The sequence below is a fragment of the Juglans regia genome, chromosome 13 (assembly GCF_001411555.2).
Source record: "Juglans regia cultivar Chandler chromosome 13, Walnut 2.0, whole genome shotgun sequence".
NCBI lineage: Eukaryota > Viridiplantae > Streptophyta > Magnoliopsida > Fagales > Juglandaceae > Juglans > Juglans regia.
In genome coordinates, this window is record NC_049913.1 from 20,210,544 (window position 1) to 20,235,528 (window position 24,985).

Sequence of the window (24,985 nt, forward strand, 5' to 3'; positions counted from 1 at the left end):
TCACCTTTTGTGCATGTCTCAAAAGGAATTGATTAGACTTTGCTTTGAACATTTCCCCATCCTTATGGATTGTGGGGATTTTCAGGGTGGCAAACATTACTTCAAGTTCAAATATAGATGGTTATAGTGAAGCAATGGTGGGGTTTTATCGACTTAAGGTGCCCCTAATTACATTTTGGCAAGTAAACTTAAGTCCTTAAAAGATCACTCACAAGTCACAACTTTGGAATGGGGAAGTATTTGATACTGTGGGCACGAAGAAGAATTCTCTTTTTCGAAGAGCTCTAGGCATAGTGCATGTACAACCAGCCCATGCCTAGAAGTTGAGGAAGGGCAATGCTTGGTGGTGATTTGGAAAGGACAAACCTGATGGAGGAAATATGTCGGAGACAAAAGTTGAGGGCATTGTGGCTTAAAGAAGGTGCTAAATGTACGAAGTATATTCATTGGATGGCCAATTTACGTAGAAGGAATAATTCCATTAACTCTTTTTATGTGGATGGTGTAGCTTCCTTCGACCCTTCGGTGATTAGTAATCACTTTGTGCAGTTTTACTAGAATTTGTAAATAGAACAATTCACTTGGAGGCCTAAGCTACATGGACTTCCTTTTGCATTTCTTGAGATGGTAGAGGTCCAATGGATGGGAAGACTCTTCAAGAAAGCTAGGTGTTGGAGGTAGCGAGAGTGTTAGAAAGCGAAAAGGCGTTGAGTCCTGATGGCTTTTCTTGGCCTTTTTTGAAGCCCACTAGGATGTTGTGAAGGAAGATGTTATGAAGGTGTTCCATGCATTTCATTTGAAAGGCAATTTGGAAAATAGTTTAAATTCTACCTTCATTGCCCTTATTCCTAAGAAGCCAAGGGCAATACAGACTGAGGACTTTTGACCCATTAGCTTGGTGGGTGTTGTTTACAAGATGATGCCTAAAGTCATTGTAAACAAAATGAAATTGGTCTTGTCTAAGGTCATATCCTACTCTCAAAGTGTGTTGTATCACTGGGTTCTTAACTTGACTATCATTGCCAATGAATGCCTTAATAACAGATTGAGGTTGGGAGAGCTAGGATTGTTGTGTAAATTGAACATTTAAAAGGTCTATGTTCATGTAAAATGGGGGTTCTGAACTTATCTACTAAGAAGATGTGGTTTTGGGAAGAAAAAATGCAATTAGATTTTTAGTGCGAGAAAAGCTCCCAACCAGATGGGTTTAAAACCCATTTTTGCACCCGCCAATGGAATTGCGACACGTGGGCATCTCAAACACATTTCTCCTGTGCCCGGCAACACCAAACCTGCACTCAGATAACTTGCGTTCGAGTCCAAATGATAGATTACGATGGGTTGTGCAAGCAGAAGTGGAGGGCTTTTTGATTTATGTAAAGCTAGATTTCGATGCTCAAGGTTGCTGAGAGCCGAGGGAAGGCGAGGTTACTTACAGCTCCATCACTGAATTAAGGGAAATGAAGCTTCAGCAATGTTGAGATTCCGTGGAATTACGTCTTTCAGTTTTGGGTTCCGTTCCAATCCTGCGTATGAATCTTAGGGGTTTTACAAAGGCGATTCTGGGGCTTTTATCTGGTTCACTATGGCCAAGTGGCACACGCAGATTCTGAGCTTTGTGAGGCTAATTAATTGCCCAAAATTAGCACTTCAACGATTAAAGTCATTCATTCTGTTTTTCTTCGTTTATTCTTTTAATTTTCTTTGTTGTTTTCCAAATTTTATGACGGACTTGACCAAATTATGGAGGTTTATTCATGGTTGCAGAATTTACAAAGAGATCATCATCGACAAGAAGAGGGGTTTTCATGCACTAAGAATCAGTTAAGTAATTGCATATCGGTAAAATCCTTGAACTGAGGGGAATGTGAAATCTCACTCACTAGCTTCTAATAAATTCCAATCAAAAGAGGATTTAAGTTTGGGGTGAACTTTTCTCTCCGTACATATGCATTTTTCTTCCCTCTCATTGCTTTGGTTGCTTGCTGGTAGCATTGTTCATGTTGCTACGTTAACTGGATATTAAGTTGCATGGTGGATATTATGGGCCATCTTCCAGAGGTGGTGATTGAATCTAAGATTTTTTTACTTTCGAATGATGGTGGCCTGTTGCGTGTTATTGAGAAAAGTTGGAAGGTAGAACATGTGGTGATGCTAGGTCCTTCGATAGTGCAGTGGCTTGGGAAGGTGCTCGAGGAATGCTGGGGGAAGGAGGAGGAGGTGTATTCAGCAACTAGGGAAGGTTACTGTAGTTATATCGCCCAAAGGTGTTCCAACAACAAACGACGTTATCTTGAGGTGTCCGAGTACAACCAGGGGGAGGAGGAGTGTTATCTGTATTCCAGAAGGAGAGAGTGGTTGGGGATGGAGGAAAATGTGGGATCATTGTCGGAGCAAGGTTTAATGGTGCCTACCATGGGTGGTCCTCCTGGGAAAGTTCAGTTGATCAGGGAAGGGAGGAGATGAGGTCTTTCTCCAGGTTGTACAAAGAGGTGCTCTCTTCGACGGTGCTGCACCATGCAAGGGAAGGTGAAGGAGTTGTGAGGGGTTCTGGCAGAGGGTATCGGTGCCACGAGGTTCTGTGGAAGCAGTCCTATGCGTCGAGCCACACCCATGGCAGCTGGTCTGCGGCAAGTCAGGAAGCATGAGAGGTGTTCTTGTTGGAAATGCAGGGGCAGTTGAGGTCCCTGCAGAGGGACATGGCCGAAATCATTAGTTGTGTTGGGCTATTTAAGGAAGGAGATGATTTCAGGAAGGGGGTTGCATTGGGAAAGAGGCCGGAAAGGGGGATGACCTCACCAAAGCCTAGTTAGGGGCCCTAACAGGAGGATAAATTCATTAGGAAGGGGAGGCCTGTGTGGAGAGAGGTGGGTGGGCTTGAGTCTCGGCCCAAGTTGAAGGCTACGTGGCCTGTTAGGAAGGGGCCGGGCCATCACAACCCAGGGCCCATAGCAAGGGGGACGATAGCCTTATGGCTTTGTCCATTGGCGGGCCAAAGCCCGTTCTTGTCTCAATTCAGCCTAGGGTCCTCTCGCGTAAGGAAAGCCCTATTGAGTATGGAGATGAGTCAAGTGGCCTCAGGTTTGGGTCGGAAAGCTTGTCTGCGGTGGAGGGAGCTGTGGTGGGTGCACAGAAAACGCCAATGAGGTGTTCCGATGTGGTGGAGGCAACTTCCGATCATACCCCGCCGGTGCAGTGTACTTAGAATGCTTTGGTTGAGTTCGGGAATCACATGTCATCGTCACTTGAAGCTTAGAAATCGCCGACGAGGGGTTCAGCACTGCGATTCTGACTCCAGCGAACTTATCTACTCAACCTTATGAGGATTTTGAATTGGCTGAGGAGGATGAAGATTCAGACGACCTTATGCATTCGGTGGAGGATGAATTTTTCCTCCCTGAGGATTGCAGTCAAAAGGGATATTGGATGAGATTTCGGTGGGGGAGGAGTTTCTGAACTTTTAGAACAATAGGATGGGGAATCCTATCCTATTGAACTACTGTTTTCCAGATCAAGCCATTGATTGGGTAATGCATAAGGTGAAAGGGATCTGACATTATGTGGGGATTGAGTGTGAGGGGTATGAAGAGCAGTTCATGGCTTTGTTAACTGCAATTGAAGCAGGAGATCAACAAAAAAATGAAAGGGGACTGAAGCAAATACGAGAGAGCTTAAAAGATTGACATGGTCGATGAATTTGGAGGATAGTTCCAGCAGGGGTAGGATAAAAGGGAAGGGGCTGGTTGTTCCCCAATGAAACCCGAGATTGTGTCTTGGAATGTTCGTGAACTTAACGAGGCAAATAAGCGTCTCCAAATTCGGCACTTGCTTCGTGAGTGGAAAGCGGACATTGTATGCTTACAGGAGATGAAGCTGAAGATGATCAATAGGAAGATTGTGCGGAGTTTATGGAGCGATAATCATGTGGATTGGGTATACGTGGCCTCTTTAGGGGTCTTGGGAGAAATTGTGGTGATGTGGGATAGGCGGGTGGTGGAGAAAATGGAGGACTATATAGGGAGATATACGGTAGCGTGTTCTTTCAAATGTGTGTCTGATAATTTCTTGTGGGCTTTTGCTGGTGTTTATGGGCCAAACTTATATGCCGACAGAAGATTATTGTGGGATGAACTAGCAGGGGTACATAGTTGGTGGGACCTTCCTTGGTGTATTGGGGGTGATTTCAATGTTAGATTCCGAAGTGAAAATTTTGGAAGTAGAAGACAGAGGCCCTCAAGCTTGGAGTTCTGGGATTGTATCTTTGACTTGAACTTGGTGGATCTTCCACTCACAGGGGGTCTAGCCACATGGTCGAATAATCAGACTTGGTCTCGGTTGGATCGTTTCTTAATTTTCACTAGAGTGGGAAAGCCATTTTCCGGATGTATGGCAAAAGCTTTTGGTACGCTTAGCGTCGGACCATTGGCCTATTTTGCTTGATTGTGGAGGCCTTCATAGTGGTAGACGATACTTTAAGTTTGAGAATATGTGGTTGAAATTGGAGGGTTTTGTGGAGAGGGTCAAATAGTGGTGGATTTCGTACCAGTTCGACAGTACACCCAGCTTCATTTTTGCGAACAAATTGAAAGCTTTAAAAAGAGACTTGAAGGAGTGGAATATACAATCTTTCAGAAATGTAGGGGAAAACAAGAACATCAAGTGGATGGAAATCTAGGAATTCGAAAGACTTCAACAGGGGCGGCCGCTTACTGAGGAAGAACAAGTGCAGAAAACTGTGCTGGGAGAGGATAATTTTACAAGAAGAAATGTCATGGCGCCAAAAGTTAAGAGCATTATGGTTAAGGGAAGGGGATCGAAGTACGCAATTTTTTCATAGAATTGTAAACTCTCATAGAAGAAATAATAACATCGAGGTGTTAAAAATTGAGGGGGTGGAGTGCAGAGATGAGGAGGTAATTGAAAATCATGTTGTTGATTTCGTTGAGAAGCTTCTTACTGAGCAGGTGGGGTGGAGGCCTACTTTAGATGGATTGGTTTTTGATACTATTGGCCCGGGGGAAGTAGCTAGGATGGAGAGAGCTTTTGAGGAGGAAGAGGTGACGAGGACATCTCCTATTAATGCTTTATCTATTTTATTAATGTCTTATCTATTTTATTTAGGGTTTGTATTACCCTACTATTTAAGGACATCTTTTATTATTATTATTTTATTAATGTGTTATTTGTTTTATTAGGGTTTGTATTGCCCTACTACTTAAGGACTTGTAAGGAACATTGAAATAGGAGGTTTTGAATTAAGATTTGAGTGCCACAGCTGTCTCCTTCCAACCCCTTTTTGCTTTCTTCTTCTTCCTTTCTTCTCTTCTGGTTTCCTTTTCTTCTCTATTCCCCTATTATTCTGCTTCTATTTATTGTTCTCACTTCTATCCTACATCATATTGGTATCAAGAGCCAGTTCTATTGTTTTCTCAAACATTAGATCGAACCCACATTGTTCATCATTTCTGCAAATCCAGATACCTTCCCGCAAATGCTCTCTCGCTATCTACATTTTAGGCCGCGACCGATAGAGACCACTGGAATCAATGGCGACCCTCGCCGCCAAGGCAAATCATGATCTATCAGCCTCTAGCCTTCTCCAAGATCGTCCCCAAGCTCCTCCGCCGCATGGAGTCCCGTCGCACCTCAGACCTTTGAGACACGCCGCACCTCTTGAGCACACTGCTGATAAGCCTCTCGGCCTCTCCTTTACCTCCGTCTCATCCCTCGGCCTCTCCATCTGTGCTACACAGCCGATATAGCACCTGCTCTTTGCCGTGCCTCTCCCGAAACACCCAGTGCCGAAGTACCCAGATACAACAGGTGCAGAAAAAAAAAAAAACACAGACCTCGCCGAAACCACCAGACTTGAGGTAGATGGTGCCGGAAACACGAAATCTCAGCTCCGATTCTTCTCCCTCTAGTAGACGTCTCTCTCTCTTTCGGTCTCTCCTCTCGCGTGACTCCCAGTGCAGAAATAGCCAGAGACAGCAGGTGCAGCAAAACGAAGCCAGCCGAGAAAAAGAAAAAAAGAAAGAAAGAAAGAAATGGAGTCGGGTACACCATCAAGAAGCTTTTTCCTTTTGCGTGACTTCTTTCACCGATTGTGCACAGTTCTCAACGAGCAAAGGGAGCTTTACTATCTCTTTTTGGTTTATACTATCGGCTCATTTTAAAAATGTATTAATTGTTTCTATGTGTTGCTGTAGTGAATTTAGCCAAACCCACATTTGCTACTGCCAAATTTATTCAACATTGGATTTTGTTTTACTTCCTATTTCCTGTGTTCCCATTCTCACTTCCATAGCCTGAACCTTTACTTTTCATCTCTACATTGATTGTCCTTTAAAAAAAAAAAAAGAAAAAATCTTCTTAAAACAAAAATATCAGCATTGCTATGTGACTGGATTTGTTCGATTAACATTTGACCATCGCTTTGTTATTTTAAACATCAGCATTATTTGTTTGCCGTATTTTGGATTTACTTAATCTAAAAAAAAAAAAAACTTTATTTTGCTCAGTTGATATTTTTCATTACTTGCACTTATTGTTCATTGATTTCTTCATTACACTTCATTTAGTTGGTGTTGCGTTGCATGCAATTGCGTAATGGTCTTCTTGTCACCTCTAGTTCCAGTACCTTTACCATGGATCCTTCTCAATTTGATGCCATCACCCGACAATTAGCTCAATTAGCCATTAACCAGCAACATGTACAAACTCAATTAGCAGCTGTCCAAACTGAGATGGCTGCTACTCGTGAGGAGAACAGGGACCTAGCTGCTAGGTTGAACAATTTTGAGGAACCCTCTCATTCGTCTGACAACTCTGAAGTGTCCCATAATAGACACTATCGTCGTCGACGAGGTGATCGACAACATGTTAGACATGATCGTGGGGGTAGGGATTATGATCGTGAGCAAGAACGAGACCATTATCGTCAGGATACTCAGTCTCCTACTCGCCATGAAGAGCGCTTATTCAGAAACATTAAGCTAGAGGCCCCTACTTTTGACGGCTGCCTAGATCCTTGAGTTTTTACTCAATGGAATAGGGATATGAACCGTTTCTTTACCTGGTATAGAGTCCCCGAGGATCGGAGAGTTTAATTTGCTAGTCTGAAATTAACTGACAATGCCCAACTTTTTTGGGAAAGTGTAGAGGATCTCCTTGAGAGGCATCACCTGTTGGAAGTTGGGAAGAAATGAAATGTCGTCTTCAAGAGAAGTACTTGCCCCAATCTTACAGGGATAATTTGTTGGTAATTTCTTGGACCAATGGAATGTCCTTACACAGGGCAATCGGCCAGTGACTGAGTATGTCACTCAATTTGATGAATTCCGAATGAGATGTCATATTGTTGAGGATGAGGCCATGACTTTGAGTAGGTTTAGACAAGGCCTAAAAGATGATCTTAGCGTGAGCTTGTCCTTCGAGGTGTCGCTACACTTGACCACGCTTACTCTTTAGTCCGAGACTATGAGTCGGTAATGAGGACTCCGTATGGAAGGTGTGGTGACAACCGCCCTCCCATCACCCCAGCGCCCACTCTTTCCCCTAAGTCGCTCTTAGGGCCTCCACCATCTAATGTTTCCCCCGCATGGGAAAATAAGGGTAAAGGTTATGAAATTCCTAGGACTTCTTCCCGCTTGCAATGCTTCAAATGTAAGGGTTTTGGCCACATTTCTTCCAATTGTCCTAGTCGAACCCTAGTCATTGAGGAACATGAGGATACAATTGATGAACCGTTAGAAGATCAAGTCTATGAGCCTAAGCTTGAGGAGTTTGGTGATTTAGGTGATGATGAAGATACCTTCTTATGTTGTATCTGGACCCTTCCTGTGGATCTAAATTCTGTGCCCCTTGCTCCTGACACACCCCGATTAAGTGTTGTACGTTGTACCCTTATCCAACCCAAAGGTGCTGATGATTGGCGTCGTCATGCCATTTTTCATACATATATCAAAATCAATGATAAGGGTTGTAAAATCATTGTGGATAGTGGGAGTTGCATTAACGCTGTTTATGTGGCTACTGTGTCCCATCTTGGGTTGCAACCAGTGCCTCACCCTCAGCCGTATAGCGTCTCTTGGATTGATACTTCTTCCATAGCTGTGAAAGAGTGTTGTCTGGTGCCTATCCATTTCCTAGATTATAAGGATTGCATATGGTGTGACGTCATTCCTATGGATGTCGGTTATGTCATTCTTGGCAGGCCTTGGTTATTCGACTTAGATGTGACCATCCGTGGTCGATCCAATTCATGTTCCTTTGTGTTTAATGGAAAGAAGATTTATCTTAACCCTTTACCCCCAAAACCTGTTGACTCACAACAAACAAAGAAAATTGTGGAACGAAAATGGCTAAATATCATTAACTCTACGGAGTTTGAGCGTGCACTCGTGGGTGTTTCTGTTGTGTTTGCTGTGGTTGTTATGGAGGTTCTGTTAGAGTCTCCAATAGTGGCCCCTGATGAGGGGCCCAATCATTTTTTCAGGAGTTTAGGGATGTCTTCCCTGAAGACCTCCCTGACCACTTACCCCCTCTATGAGATATTCAACATGCCATAGATCTTGTCCCAGGAGCGTCCCTTCCAAACTTGCCTCATTATAGGATGAATCCCACTGAGCATGCTGAGCTCCAAAGGCAAATGAGTGAACTTCTTCACAAAGGCTTTATCCGTGAGAGTTTAAGTCCTTGTGCAGTTCTTGCCCTTTTGACTCCTAAGAAAGATGGTTCTTGGAGGATGTGCATTGATAGTCGTGCCATTAATAGAATCACTGTGAAGTATCGATTTCCCATCCCTAGGCTTGATGATATGTTGGATATGATGGTTGGTGCCACAATATTTTCTAAGATTGATTTAAAGAGTGAGTATCACCAAATTAGGATTCGCCAGGGTGATGAGTGGAAAACTGTCTTCAAGACGAAGGATGGCCTTTATGAGTGGTTGGTCATGCCTTTTGGACTAACCAATGCCCTAAGTACTTTTTTGAGAGTGATGACACAAGCTCTTCGGCCTTTCATGGGTTAGTTCCTCGTCGTCTACTTTGATGACATTTTCGTTTACAGTAAGACTAAGGAACAACATCTAGATCATCTCACACAGGTTTGTTCCACCCTTCGTGAAACAAATCTGTATGCTAATGTGAAGAAATGCTCTTTCTTCAGCGATCGAGTTGTCTTCCTAGGATTCATTGTGTCTTCTACTAGAGTATCTGCTGACCCCATAAAGATTCAGGCCATTGTTGGTTGGCCTGAGCCCAAGACTATACATGACGTCAGGAGTTTTCATAGTTTGGCTACCTTTTATTGTCGTTTTATTAAGGGGTTTAGCACAATCATGGCTCCTATCACGGTGTGCATGAAGAGGGGAGAATTTCAGTGGACATTGGAAGCGGCTAAGGCTTTTAAGTTAGTCAAGAAGCGAATGACGGAAGCTCCTATCATGCGACTTCCTGACTTCTCCAAAATTATTGAGGTCGAGTGTGATGCCTTAAGGGTAGGAATAGGTTAAGTTCTTAGCCAGGAATGCCACCCTGTTGCTTATTTTAGTGAGAAGTTAAATGATGCCAGACAACGGTACTCTACCTATGATAAGGAACTGTATGCAGTTGTGCAAGTTTTGCGCTATTGGCGCCATTATTTGTTGCTCCCGGAGTTTGTTCTTTATTCGGACCATGAGGCCCTATGCTACCTTAACTCCCAGAAAAGTTTGAATTCTAGGCATGGCCGTTGGGTTGAATATTTGCAGGCTTATTCTTTTGCTTTGAAGCATAGGAAGGGTGTTGAGAACCAAGCAGTTGATGCCTTGAGCCTCCACATCTCCCTTTTGTCTATCATGAATGTTAAGGTCATAGGTTTTGAAAGATTTAAGGAAGAGTATGAATCTTGTCCTGATTTTAGGAATACTTTTCTTGCTTTGCAAAGCGGGCAGTCTGATACCACTGATGGTTTCCGTCTGGAGGCTAGTTATCTTTTTAAAACCAACAAGTTGTGCATCCCTCGGACTTCAGTTAGGGAGTTTATAGTTTGGGAAATTCATGCCGGAGGCTTAGCTGGACATTTTGGACGTGATAAGACCATAAAAGAAATTGAACGTCAATTCTATTGGCCCAACTTGAAAAAAGATGTGGCTAAGATAGTTAGCACCTGTAACACTTGTCAATTGGCCAAACAAAAGCGACAGAATACTGGTCTCTACACACCCCTTCCTGTCCCTAGTTGTCCTTGGCAAGACGTCAGTATGAATTTTGTGTTGGGACTCCCATGCACTCCAAAGAAGTATGATTCTATTTTTGTTGTAGTGGACCATTTCTTGAAAATGGCTCACTTTATCCCTTGTAGCAAAACTTATGATATGTTTAAGGTTGCTAGGTTGTACTTTAATGAGATTGTCAAGTTGTATGTTCTTCCTAAGACTATTGTTTTAGATAGGGATGTTCGTTTCACTAGTCATTTTTGGAGAACCCTATGGCATATAGTTGGCACTAAATTGAAATTCTCCACTGCTTACCACCCTCAGATAAATGGTCAAACTGAAGGTGTTAACTGCAGTCTTGGCAACTTATTAAGATGTCTGGTCCAGGAAAATCTTAGGAATTGAGATATTATCCTCCCTACAGCTCAGATTGCATATAACAGTTCGGTAAATCGGTCTATAGGTATGAGTCCCTTTGAAGTTGTTCATGGCTATAAGCCTAGGAAGCCTTTAGATCTTATTCCCATGTCTCCACATGCTAATGTGTCTGTCAGCTGAGACATTTGTTCAACATCTTCATGACTTCCATATTGAGATCAATAAACAATTTGAAGCCAGTAATGCATTATATAAACTTTGAGCTGATTTGCATAAAAGACATGTTGAATTTATGGTTGGGGATTATATAATGATCCGAATTAGACCGGAACGGCGTCGACCTGGATCCACTTCCAAATTGTAGGCACGTAGTGTTGGTCCTTTTAAAATTTTAAAGCGTGTTGGTCCAAATGCATATATTATTGATCTTCCATCACATTTTGGTTACCACTCTACTTTCAATGTTGAGGACTTAGTTGCTTACAGAGGCTATTTCAATCCCTCCAATGATCCTTTTCTACCTCCATCTATGGACCCTGACCTTGAACCTTTTGTCACTCCTAATCCAATACCATCTATCACAGCACACAAAGATAAAATTAATACTATTCTAGATGAACAGATTGTGTTGACCAATGATGGAGAGGTTCAACGTTTCCTTGTTCGTTGTGTCGATTGACTAGATTCTAATTGTACATGGATTCCCAGAGAGACACTCCAGTAGCTTGATCTAGATTTATTGGACCTTTATCGGAGCTAGTAGGATCTTCCTTTGCCCGGGTTGCCAGCCACCTGTTCCGGAGAAGTGGGTAGGGACACCAAACTCAGGCCTCCACTCATATGTGTTTATGGCAGTCAGAAGAAGCGTGCTCAACCACTTAGCTTATGGTTGGGTGATTGATTGCAACCTTAGTGACTTGTCAACTCGACAGAGTCGAGCTTTTTCGACCCCGGGAGAGTTGATGAGGACATCTCCTATTAATGCTTTATCTATTTTATTAATGTCTTATCTATTTTATTTAGGGTTTGTATTACCCTACTATTTAAGGACATCTTTTATTATTGTTATTTTATTAATGTGTTATTTGTTTTATTTAGGGTTTGTATTGCCCTACTACTTAAGGACTTGTAAGGAACATTGGAATAAGAGGTTTTGAATTAAGATTTGAGCACCACAACCGACTCCTTCCAACCCTTTCTTTGCTTTCTTCTTCTTCTTCCTTTCTTCTCTTCTAGTTTCCTTTTCTTCTCTATTCCCCTATTATTCTGCTTCTAATTTATTGTTCTCACTTCTATCCTACATCAAGAGGTGTATGAAGTAGTAAGGAAAATGGTAAAAGATAAGGCTCCTGGACCGGATGGCTTCTCTATGGGTTTCTTTCAAGAATGTTGGGAGGTGATTAAAGAAGATCTTTTGAAGGTATTTCAGGAGTTGTTCTCGGTTGGAAAATTTGAGAAAAGTCTTGACACCACTTTCCTTGCATTAATTCCAAAAAAGGTCGGGGCTATTGAGATCATGCATTTTCGGCCTATTAGTTTAGTGAATGGAGTTTACAAGATTATTTCAAAAGTGCTTGTTAATCGGCTAAGTGAGGTGATAGGGAAGATTGTCACTAAGCCTCAAAATGCATTTGTAAAGGGTAGATAGATTTTCGATGTGGTTCTCATCACTAATGAATGTCTAGACAGTAGACTGAAGGCTAGCAACTCAGGGATTATGTGCAAGTTAGATATGGAGAAGGTGTATGATCATGTTAATTGGGATTTCCTTCTATATCTATTGGGTAGGTGTGGTTTTGGGGAAAGGTGGAGGACTTGGATCACTTGGTGTATATCCACAGCAAGGTTCTCGGTGTTGATCAATGGCAACTCAAAGGGCTTCTTTCTGAGTTCAGGATGATCTCGACTTTGATGGATAATGGTATTGTAAGTGGTTTCCAGATTGGATCTCCGAGCAGGGGTATTACTATTTCTCATTTGTTGTTTCCAGATGATACGCTTATTATGTGCGAGGCCAACCAAGAACAGTTGTGTGCTGTGAAGGCGTTGCTTCTATGTTTTGAAGCAGTGTCTGGCTTAAAAGTGAATTATGACAAATCTGAGTTAGTGCCAATTGGGGGTGTTCAGAACATACGGGAGCTGGCTGGAACTCTGGGTTGCAAGATAGGTTCTTTTCCTATGATGTACCTGGGACTTCCGTTGGGGATAACATCGAGGGCATGCTCGATTTGGGATACGGTGATTGAAAAAATAGAGAGGAGATTGATAGGTTGGAAGAGAATGTACTTGTCAAAATGGGGTCGGATTACTTTGATAAAGAGTACACTTTCTAATTTACCTACTTATTTTTTATCATTATTTCCTATATCGGCAAGTGTGGCGGGTCGTCTCGAGAAGTTGTAGCGGGATTTTCTGTGGGGCGGCTTAGGGGAGGAGTTTAAGTTCCATTTAGTCAAGTGGGAGATGGTGTGTCGTCCTATCTTTAGTGGTGGGTTGAGTATTAGAAATTTGAGGTTTTTTAATCGGGTTTTACTTGGCAAATGACTGTGGAGATATAACAAGGAACCATAAGCCTTATGGAAAACTGTGATCGAAAACAAATATAGTGGTTTAGGGGGGGTTGGTGTACTAGAGATGTTAGAGGGGCTTATGGAGTGGGGCTATGGAAGCATATAAGAAGAGGGTGGAAGGTCTTCCATTGTCATACTAGGTTCCAATTGGGTGCTGGCTCTAGAAGTAGATTTTGGAAAGATGCTTGGTGTGGTAACAGTGCTCTACAAGATTTGTTTCCTTTATAGTTTCAGATTGCAAGTGCCAAAGATGCCACAGTGGCTGAGGTCATGGGAATCTCGGGAGGGCATATTCACTGGAATATGAATTTCTACTGGGCGGCATAAGATTGAGAGATGGGGAGTTTTGTAGATTTTTATAGTCTCTTATGTTCCTTTCGTCTGAACATCCAGCAAGAAGATGGTTTGTGGTGGATTCCTACGGGGAGAGGGGTGTTCACTGTTCGGTCCTTTTATAAGGCTCTCACACAAGAACCTGATATACAATTTCTTTGGAGAAGGCTTTAGCAGCATAAGACACCTCCCAAAGCTTCATTTTTTGTGTGGACAGCCTCCTTAGGCAAGATTCTTACCACGGATAATATGAGAGAGAGGATGGTAATCATTACATATTGGTGTTGCATGTGTAAAAAAGGGGGTGAGTCGGTGAATCATCTTCTTTTACATTGTGAGGTAGCCAGGACTCTTTGGAATGAGGTATTCAAAAGAATGGACTTAGCGTGGGTTATGCCAGAAACCGTGGTGGAAACATTGGCGTGCTGGACTTCTATTCGAGGCATGCAACAAATAAAAGCAGTTTGGAAGATGATCTCTATTTGTATTATGTGGTGTTTGTGGCAGGAGTGCAACGAGCGGACGTTTGAGGATAGAGAGATCGATGGTGGAGCTAAAAGTTTTCTTTTTTAGAACTCTTTGTACTTGAGCCATTGCTGTGGATTTTAATGGCATGGACCTTCATGATTTCTTAGTTTCTAATGCACCTACATAGATAGGGCATATGACTTGTAATTGGCAGCTTTTGTCCATTCTTTGATCAATAATACTTAATTACCTATAAAAAAAAAAAAAAAATCCTTGAACTGAAATGATAACATTTATGGATTCGAAAGAGAAACTAAAGGAGGTGGACAAGTGCTTAGATCCTCAGCTATGGCATGCCTGCGCCGGTGAATGCTAATGAGCTGAACTTTGAAGATGATGGAATTGAAGGGATTAATGGTTCTGAAGCACAAGAAAAAGATGAGTGCAGGTTTGGTGTAGGAAGGGAGAGGGAGAGAATGGAAGGGAGAGAGGGAGAGAAAGGAAATAGATGAGTGCAGGTTTGGTGTTGCCGGGTGCAGGAGAAATGTGTTTGAGATGCCTACGTGTCGTGATTCCATCGGCTGGTGCGAAAATGGGTTTTAAACCCATCTAGAGTTGGGTCAAGCTTTTCAGCCGAACTAGTTAAGAGTATTGTCTTCCTCAAAGTACTCCTTTGTGGATTCACGTGGCCAACAACAACCCTTGTGTTTTTTGCCCCAAAATTCTGAGTCTCACACTTAACTAAGTATTATTGAATTTTTAAATTTGTGTGTTTTTAAAACTTGTATTAAGAAGTATTATTGAGTTTCTTAGGTATGTATGTTTTTAAAACTTGTATTGATGTTATTTTGGAATATAGTTATATATATATATATAATTTATCCATATAAAGACTATTCCGAAACGCGAAATGTATGGTACCAAAATGTTCTGTCTCAGTACCTCAACTGGAACATAATTCAAAACTTTGGTTGGAATTGCTTTCGGTTGCAGAGTTGAGAATGTAGTTAATTTGGCAATAATTCCTGCGTGTAGAATCTTTCCCTTATGAATGACTTATCTTGGTCTTCCCTTGGGAGCTCCCTTTAAAGCCAAAGCAATTTGGGATGGTGTTATAGAAAAGTCGGAGTGCTGATTGACGGGATGGAAGCGGTTGTATTTATCTAAAGATGGTATATGCACATTGATCAAGAGCATGTAATCCAACTTACCTGCTTATTATCTGTTCCTTTTCCCACGTCCTGCGGGTGTTGCTAACTGGTTGGAGTGCAAATGGCCTAGTATATGGGTTTCTAGCCAATCAGAAAAGCAAACATTTACATGCTGACAGTGTTTTTCCATAGATGAAGCATTGAAGGAGAGTGACTGATGCTTGTTGTCCTTTAGACACCTATAATCAGCGAATACTCCTTTGGATTAAGAGTGCCCTGCTCGAGGACAAAATACTCCCTACCAACCTCAGATATGGTTAATATTACTTGAATCAGAATATATATGCTGAATACATACCTAGATGACCGTAGCAGTCTTAAGATAGAGTAATTTACAGCTGATATTGGGTTGAATACTAGTTAACATGGTATATGCATAATTTGGAGTTTCCCTAGCCCATACTAGCGCATGGATCAGTGTCTTTGGCCTTAGCTAGATCAAGTGCTAATTGTGACCTTTACCCAGCAAGAATATTTCCTGAAACCAAGTGCAAATCTGCATGAGATTTCAGTTGTAGATTCTCAGTTTAATTAGAATTGAAAACTAACACTTGTTTGGAGAATTTGGATGGAAGGATCATATATTCTACCTTTATTAGTTGGAATTTGGAAAGGGTCAAATTTATATCTCCTTTGTTCTGCATTTCTCAATATCACTTTCTCCTTTGGATCATGAGCTATTTCTATATGGTTTTCTTTGGATGAAATATTTGCTGCTGGTTAGTATGTACTAGTGTTGCGGTATTGCCATGCCATGAAAAAACTTTCTGCATCCTGATTGTTTTCTCTGCCATGAAAAGCTCATCTCTGGCATTATTATAGGGTTTTTTACTTAACCAGAAAAGAAATTATTGAAGGTTTGACATTTGGTTTTGAATATATGTTTAGGATTATGGATAATTTTGAAAAAATTGAAGTTGACTTGCTTTTGTATTCTCTGCAGCCATATTGGCAGATGAGATGGGCCTTGGGAAGACTATACAGGTATGCTAGGCTCCATTATTTGCGGATATATCAAGCATTGTTCTTCTGACACCCCCTTTTTCCAAGCAAATTTCTCTTATTTGGATCATTGAGTTGTTGTAATATCGTAAAACTTTCTTGTCCAACAGGCTATTACATATTTGACCTTGCTGAAACACTTGAACAATGATCCTGGTCCACATTTAATTGTATGTCCTGCTTCTGTTTTGGAAAACTGGGAGAGGGAACTTAAAAAGTGGTGTCCATCATTTTCAGTTATCCAATATCATGGGGCTGCACGATCGGCGTATTCGAAAGAGTTGAGCTCCTTAGCTAAAGCAGGATTGCCACCTCCTTTTAATGTTATTCTCGTATGTTATTCACTTTTTGAAAGACACAGGTTTGTTGCACTGAGCTCCTTTCCAAAATATGTTATTTGATTTCTTGTTGGTTGAGTTCTTATAAATGATGCCGTATGCAGTGCAAAGCAGAAAGATGACCGTAAATTTCTGAAACGTTGGCAATGGAGCTGTGTGCTGATGGATGAAGCCCATGCCTTGAAGGATAAAAATAGCTATAGGTGGAAAAACCTTATGTCTGTTGCACGGAATGCAAACCAGCGGCTAATGCTGACAGGAACACCACTCCAGAATGATCTACATGTATTACCAGCAATAACATATATCCTTTAAGTCACTAATTTGTTCTGTAATTCTTAATATTAATTAAACGTGGAAACAAGCTGTGGCTGCATCTTAAGAATAAATTTTTATAGATAGATGTGACTAAAAGCTGAGCAATATGACCTATAGTACTAGCCCATGAGCTTAGGCTCAAATGCAACTTCCTTCCCCTATAAGAATGGAGTGGATGGAGAGTTTTCAGCTATTAATTTTTCTTGAAGGATTGCACATTGCAAGTGTTGCTGAAAGAATACCTTGCATGAAGCCTAGACCCATCTTCTTGTTCTTCTCTTTAAATTTCTGCAACTTAATTCAATCCTTTAAACCTAGCAATCAAATATTATTTCTCACTTTGAAAGCCCTAGGATGAAAACCTCAGCCCAACCCACCTTTTAACTTTTAAAAGTTAGCTTTAACACCTTAGTCCAACCTCAATTTCACATATTTTCCTATCTGCATACAACATGAAACCTCTCTCTAATCCCTCTGAGATGCCGATGGCAGAAATCCTACTGCTTTAAATTTAATTTCAAACAACATTAAAATTATCAAGAGTCAGCCTAAATCAATCTTTCAAGCCTCCAAGCCAAATCTCTTCTTTCCCTGCTAACCTTTTGCCACCAAGCCTCCAATGAAGAGTCTTTAAGCTCTCTGTAGCTGCTATCCTACTTCATAATTTTCTGCAGCTTCAAATAAATCTTTCGGCAAAAAAATGTCCTCTATAAGCTTTTTTTTTTTGGTGGTGGTTGGTGATGGCTGCTTTCAGAAATTTGCTTCTCTCATTGATGGATTTGAATTTAAGTTAACTATTACACTTGAATATAACAGCAACTGAAGTAGATTTTGTTGCTAAGGACAAATTTTTCCCTTTCTTGTGTTTTCTTTGAGGTTGACTTGATAGGCTTTTGTCGCAGGAGCTGTGGTCGTTGTTGGAGTTTATGATGCCTGATCTTTTTGCTACTGAGGATGTTGACCTGAAAAAGCTTTTAAATGCGGATGATATGGATTTGATTGGTCATATGAAGTCTATTTTAGGACCATTTATTTTGAGACGGTTGAAATCTGATGTAATGCAGCAACTTGTTCCAAAGATTCAAAGGGTATGCCCAATTTTTTTATTTGAAATAAATACATATGTATTGTATTTTCTCAGTTACAATTCACTTCCAAAAGCGCTAAAACTATTCTACAGGTTGAGTATGTTGGAATGGAAAAGCAACAGGAAGATGCATATATGGAAGCTATTGAGGAGTATCGTGCAACTTCACGAGCTCACATTGCTAAAAGCTCGGAGATAAACTCGAATAATCTTTTTGGAGTTCTTCCTCGGCGTCAAATATCTAACTATTTTGTTCAGTTTCGTAAGGTGCTGCAACCTTTGGTTATCCATAAATTCAGTTTGTTTACTTAAAATAATTTGAATATCGTGTTTATCTATGACCTTTTCGCTGATGTTGCATTTTTTTTCTTTTTTCCTTTTCCTATCTTTTTCATGTGCTTATTCCAGATTGCAAATCATCCTTTATTGGTTAGACATATTTACAGTGATGAAGATGTTGTTCGTTTTGCTAAGAAGTTACATCCAATGGGTGCTTTTGGCTTTGAATGTAACTTGGACCGAGTAATTGATGAACTAAAGGGTTATAATGACTTCTCCATTCACCAGGTAAACAGTTTGATCTGATGAATGTCTCCTTTTGTTTTTACATATACTAAGAATGTGATGGTCTATCCCTCTATAAAATTGGTGCGTTCTTTTTTTCAAAATCAATTATAATTGGAGTTCTACACTACTGGTATATGCTAGAACTCCTAACTCCTTTGATTTTATTATACCTTCATAAAATGGAAGGATTCTCCTGGGACTTAATACGTACTCTAATTAGTTACCATGACCACAAACATAAAGAAAGAAAGAAAGAAAGAATGAATGCAAAGGGAAGCTTGTAGATGTAAGGGGGTTTCACGCAAGGTTGACCATGGTTAGATGTGCATATCTATCTTAGTTGAGTCAAGTCTTGCAAAACCATTAGATAGCAGTTCATTGATTTTTTCTTTTCATACAAAAAATTAACTCTAATTCTTGAATAATCCACACTACTTTTGCTTTCATGGTAAGAAAAATATCCCATTTTCAGGGTTGAACAACCAATCCCTTATTTTGGTTTGAGGCTCAAACCACTAATTGGACCGAGGGGGTTTACTAAGTTGTGTGTCTTACCAGACTGCACCAAGGGGGTGGTGCCAGCTGACCGATATTGAAGCTGAACGCCCATGGTTGGTCTTGTTAGTCTCTATTGGTAAACCCCCTCGACTTCTAATCATAATAGATCCTAACCACATATTTTCAAACTTAAAATAATTGCGACCCCCATGAATACCACCACAATCCAGCAAAATAGGGAAGTGATTTGAACATACGCTAGACAATCTCTTCTGACATAGCTTCGGGTAATGAACCTCCCAAGAAGGAGAAACAAGAAATCTATCCAGTCTCGACTAGCCTTGACAATTGGACCATGTGGACTCACCCCCCACAAGGGGTAGATCTAAAAGATCCAAATTGAAAATCAACTTTGAAAAATCCTCCATTGCCGAATAAATACTAGATCCCCCCGATCTCTCACTCGGGAAGCGATTAATGTTGATACCCCCACTCATACACCATGGCACATCCCAATGATAATACAATCCCACCAATTCCTCCCATAAAAGTCTCATTTCCCTTTCTGAATTTGGCCCATAAACACCCACATAGGCCCACTCCCACCCATCCTCAACATTTTTGAAAGAACAAGCTACAAAAAAATTTCCAATACACCTCCACTGGCTCCACCACTCTTTTATCCCACATTAAGAGGACACCTCTTGAAGCTTCCATAGTCGCCATAAAAGCCCATCCCACAAAAGAACACCCCCACAAACTACCGATGATACATTGCATTTGATGAATAAAATTTGTACTTATATAAAAAAAAAAAACTACGGATATTACATCTATCAATAAAGCGTAACTTTGTTTCTTGTAAACTACTTATCAAAAAACAAACTTTGTTTCTTGTAAACACACAATATCAACGTTCCAACTACGCAATAAGAACTTGATACTAAGTCACTTATTAGAAACATTAAGCCTCCTAACATTCCAAGAGAGGATCTTAGGCTTCATAAAAAAAATGAGACCCCTTCCCTTTCAATCTGTCCCGCCCTCCACTCCCCTCTGTAATGTCATAATTAATGGAACATTTTAATCTTCTCAATTCCCTTTCTTCCTTTGATGTAGATTTCTAGGCCGAGGAATGTCCAAATTCGATAGCAATTAGAAGAGCCTTGAATTGCTATTCATAACCATCACAAGAGATCTCAACATAGGCTTGAGTCTCCTCAACGTTTTTTAGAACCCAATCCGAAACAACGCTCGATGAAGTTGGACTAGGTGGAAGTGTACATAAAGGGGTCAAATCAACCTCACTCCGATCAGAACGGTCCCCATTACATAGGACCATTTGCAAATTCGAAACATCCAAGAACCCCAGATGGAGGATAGACTGAGGCACCACTCCAAAGTTTGACAACTAAACCCATTTTCCCATTCCTGATTGCTGAAGGACTTCAATAGGGATCAGAGACAGAAATACCATTGGGAATGACTCCACAGTACTCAAACCCTTTACAAATGGAACCAGAGACAAGCCCGAGTTGCCTACCTTCCCTACCACCGCCATCTATAACAAAAACTTCCTTTCACTTTCCGGCAACATTTTTGGCTTCGACGCACTATCTGAAAGGTCACTGGATGCCAACAATGAAGTCTTGCTAGCCCATCTGACATTGAAGTAGGAATCGGCGCCATAGTAGAGGAGGAAGGAACCTATTTCGAAACACCTGAAATAGACCTGGTACGGGTCTTAACCAGCCAAACTTGCTGAGAGCTCTTACCCAAGCCCAACCCATTTACATTCTTTTTATCCTTTACCACCTCACTTGACATGGAGCCTAAAAGACTATCTAGCCCATCAACAAAAACAACCTTATGCTTGCCCAATAAACCAGCCTCTAAGCCCGCAGAGCCCATCGACAAGCCAAGGTCCAATTCCACCCAGTGTAACATCAAATTAAACTTCTCCTTCATGTCCATTAAATCTCTTTGCATGGCCAATAGCAATAACCCATCTTTACCCTGTCATGCCGCCCTTGAAAAACTAACCATCATACTTGGGGAGATGAATCGATTGCAAGTCCGACTTCACAACCACCCCACCAGCCACCCAATGAACATCCCGCTGACCCTCAAAACTACCGTGAACCACGAAATTCTGAGGCGGATTCTTCAAGACCTCCACATTGCCAAGCGAAGATGCCCTCTGTTTAGCTATGCTATCCACACCTGAAACAGGGGAAGAAGTAGCCACCTCCCTAAGCATTATGCTTCCGGAATTGCGATGAAACCACGCCTCACCTCTTTCTTGTACTCAGAAGCGTAAAGAAAGGGCCATACTTGTTATGGCATTGTTGGGCCAAAAGAGCCCGATCCCGCTCTTCTGAATCTTGTAAAACTCTGAAGAACCAGTTGGCTCACCACAAGCACCCACCACTTTGGCTAACCAATCCACCGTAGAGATATCGACAGTGATGAACTTGGTGACCTTGCGACTTCTCTCGTAATCCGCCACCACTGACCACTCTCACGTCGGAAGTCAAATATCTTTCAATTGATTAACAGCTTCCAACTCGAACCCATCACAAAAGGAAGAAACAGAACCAAATAACCCAAAGGAAAGATAGGAAAAATAAAGAAAGAAAAATTAATCTTCCCCTCGACTAGGTGTTGGAAACAGAATAAAAAGTTTCTCTGGAATTAAATCAGAGGTAATGCAAACAATTGAGTTTGCGAAGTTGAGTACACGTAAAACAAATGAAAACAATGCAGATTGGGTTACTGGAATTGAAGTTTTTTCAGATGATGGAAAGAAAAACTTAAGAGATTTTAACATTTTCTATGCCTAAACAAAGATGATGAGAAAAAGGAGTGGACAGAACAGTCATGGGGTCGGATGTCCCTGGATTGGTTATCCAGTGTCAGTAGATTCAGTAGCAAATGCATTTGGGGATGAAGCTAAATTTTCTGAATGGGCAAAGGAAAAGGATGCCCTGATGGATGATTCCAGTTGAACATAAGCTGACAGAGAATATCTAACTTGTACTTACTGATGGCCAAGTGTCAGAGGTGGAAGGACCAAGATCAGACATAGGTGTTTCTACTGTTTGAGTTATGATTTGCCTGAGTCCTAGACCATCAAACTGACCCTGCATACCTCTAGTTTGGTGACCAGTAAGTCCTTTGAGTATGTCGTAATCTATTACAGTGAGCACAAAATAGTTCTCAATTAAAAACATCCATTAGTTTTCACCCATCACAACTCTTAAATCCTACCACAAACTAGCTTATGAAAATTAGTAGGTATAGGCTACACACTGAGTTGTTCCATGTATCTGATGTTTTAGATCACATATCTGCCCATTTTGTATGGTTCAGAGCTGCAGCATCCTGAATCTAGTTTGCAGAACCGAGAAATAAGTATTCTTGATTAGAGGCTGGTTGCATGGAATGTAATAATGCAGACATGATAGTGGAGTTCTCTGCCTTCCGATTATCAGAAGTTAGATCGTTTAGAGATGGTTATGGGTTTTTACAATTTAAATAACTCATTTTACTGCTACTCTTTTTGAATAAGTGGGGTGATTGTGACCAAGCAAGCAGTTGAGCCCGTCCAATTTAACTGTTTGTGATAACAAGATTTGGGTTTTATAGAGAGAATCACCTACTCTTTTTAGCTGTCATGATATCAAGGTAGTTTATCTGTAGACCACTTTTGATTAATGACATTACTTCAATTACCTTCTTTGAGATTGCCTATTGAACTCCTATGAACACAAGCTAGCAACCACAAGCTTCTCAGAACCGACCGATGTGACAAGTGATTGATTGGCTCTCTAAATGACTTGCACATGCAACATCAATTCGCAATAGTACTGATTCTTCTGATGAAAATATCTAATTTCAATCTTTATCCAAGGCAGTGAACTTTAAACCTGCTATTATTGTTTAGTCTTTATGTCTTAATATCACCATTTCCACTCAATGGACATAAGAATTCAATTAAAAAAGAGTCCATCAGTTCCAGCTACCAATAAATGAAAAGCACAAATATTGGATCCATGCTCAAGCCCCTCCATTAATTGAACCCTGTAATGAAGCTACCAGTGCATCCTTATGCTCAACTATTGCAGACAGATCATGTGAAAAATCTTTTAGAGCAACTGCACCACATCACACGGTAAAAGTGGACAATTTTTTCTATAATTTGAGATCAATTAGTTTTCTCAATAAAAAAATCAAGGACTTAATATTATAGGTATGAAAATTTGAGTCAATTGTGGAGTATTGTGAGAAAAGATGAAATCCTGAATACTGTGAATAACACAATTGGTTTTCAAACTGACTGCCTCCTTGATCCATCAGTCTATCCTAACAGGCTCCCTAGTCCCTAGCCTGAGTGCCAACCGTAGTTAAAGGCTGCTGTTTTCGTAGTTAAGGTTTGACCCTTCACTTTACAATGCCTGGCTATATTTTCTCATGTTTTTCATTTCTCCTATTTCCTCAGATGATGCGGCCTAAACCAGAATTATTGAGTGTACTTATGATGTGCTGAACCTTGTTTTGGTATTGAATTCTTTTGCTTATATCATGCCCATCTAATATATTGTGCTGATTGGACAATTATGATCTTTTTTCTTTCTGTGGTGGGTATGTTCATCATTATAAGCTTATCTTGCGTGCATAACAGCTAAATATCCAATAACTGGTCTGTGCTTGGAGCCTTTATTGAATTAATACTCATCCAAGGATGAAGAGAATTTGATATTGTTTCTTTGAAAAGGTTTTTAGATATCATTTCATAGTAGAACTGTGTACTCATTTTTTACATCAGTTCATTCTCCTTCCCTTTACAGCTTCTACTTCATTACGGTGTCACCGCTACAAAGGGAATTCTTTCTGACAAACAGGTTATGCTTTCAGCAAAATGCCGGGTATGATTGGAGTATTAAACAAGTTTTTTTGGAATTATTTTGTTTGATCCTAATTAATTTATGGAGTTGTCCTTTCAATGATACAGGCATTGGCTGAACTTCTTCCTTCACTAAAGCAAGGTGGGCATCGTGTTCTGATTTTTAGCCAGTGGACATCAATGCTTGATATCTTGGAATGGACTTTGGATGTGATTGGGGTTACATATAAACGACTCGATGGAAGGTACTGCTCACTTTTTGACTTAACTAGTTAATTCTTTGTAAAACGTTTCCTTTCCTTTTATTCCTTCTCTCTGACTTTTTTTTTTTGGGGGAGAGAGAGAGAGAGAGAGAGAGAGAGAGATTTCTAAAAAATAGTTTTGATCGTTGAGAAGTCATTCATAAATTTCAGTCAGAGAAGGAGACGTGGAGGGGCTGTTGGACTGGTGTATGTAGATCAGATAAGATTCACATCTCACACTGGATGAATTTGCTGTATCTGTTTACATATGCTATCTGGGCATGGGGTGGGGAGAATTTTTGGATATGGTTTTAAAATTTTAGAATAAAGGGTTAAGATTCAAATATGGAGTTTTGAAACAATGGGAAAATTAGGGTAAGATAACTGTTTCTTTGTGTGAGCAGGTTGCTGGACAAAAGTTTTTGTCCAGCAGTTGTATTTGAGAACTTGTGGTTTCTTTGTTAGGTTATTTTATTGTAAAATTTGTCTGGAAAGTATGTTTGGGGTTAAGGGTTTTGAAATCAAAGGAGAAACCCTTGATAAGGGGTTCAAAGGAAAATAGAAACGTGAATTGTGATAGTACGCCAAAAAAAAGTGAGAACATTCGAGGCACATAACACAAATCTCCCATCATTCCATCTATCAAATTCCTATTTTTTTTAGTTCAGTAAACGCATATGTGTGAAGATTCTCTATCTTCTACTCGCAGCACTATGACATTATAATATTCTTATTAAACTCAGGACCTTATAAAACTCACGTGATAACTAACTGAAACTCGGAGAATAAATCCAAAGCGTTTAGGAACTCCTTAAAAGTTCTGTACAAAATTACTAAAATACCTTTGATTCACAAGATAGTAGAAA

At 40.6% G+C, this 24,985-nt stretch overlaps 1 protein-coding gene across 1 annotated transcript in view; it reads left to right on the forward strand.

Annotated features, from left to right (window-relative positions):
* LOC109006389 (protein CHROMATIN REMODELING 19) overlaps positions 1 to 24,985 on the forward strand; it is a 36,987-nt gene that overhangs the window by 3,235 nt on the left and 8,767 nt on the right. Inside the window, exons 3-10 of the mRNA XM_018985660.2 lie at positions 16,105 to 16,145; positions 16,274 to 16,524; positions 16,606 to 16,786; positions 17,722 to 17,907; positions 18,000 to 18,173; positions 18,315 to 18,473; positions 23,822 to 23,899; positions 23,986 to 24,122. Of these exons, the coding sequence (XP_018841205.1) occupies positions 16,105 to 16,145; positions 16,274 to 16,524; positions 16,606 to 16,786; positions 17,722 to 17,907; positions 18,000 to 18,173; positions 18,315 to 18,473; positions 23,822 to 23,899; positions 23,986 to 24,122 (1,207 nt within the window). The remainder of the gene's footprint in view (positions 1 to 16,104; positions 16,146 to 16,273; positions 16,525 to 16,605; positions 16,787 to 17,721; positions 17,908 to 17,999; positions 18,174 to 18,314; positions 18,474 to 23,821; positions 23,900 to 23,985; positions 24,123 to 24,985) is intronic.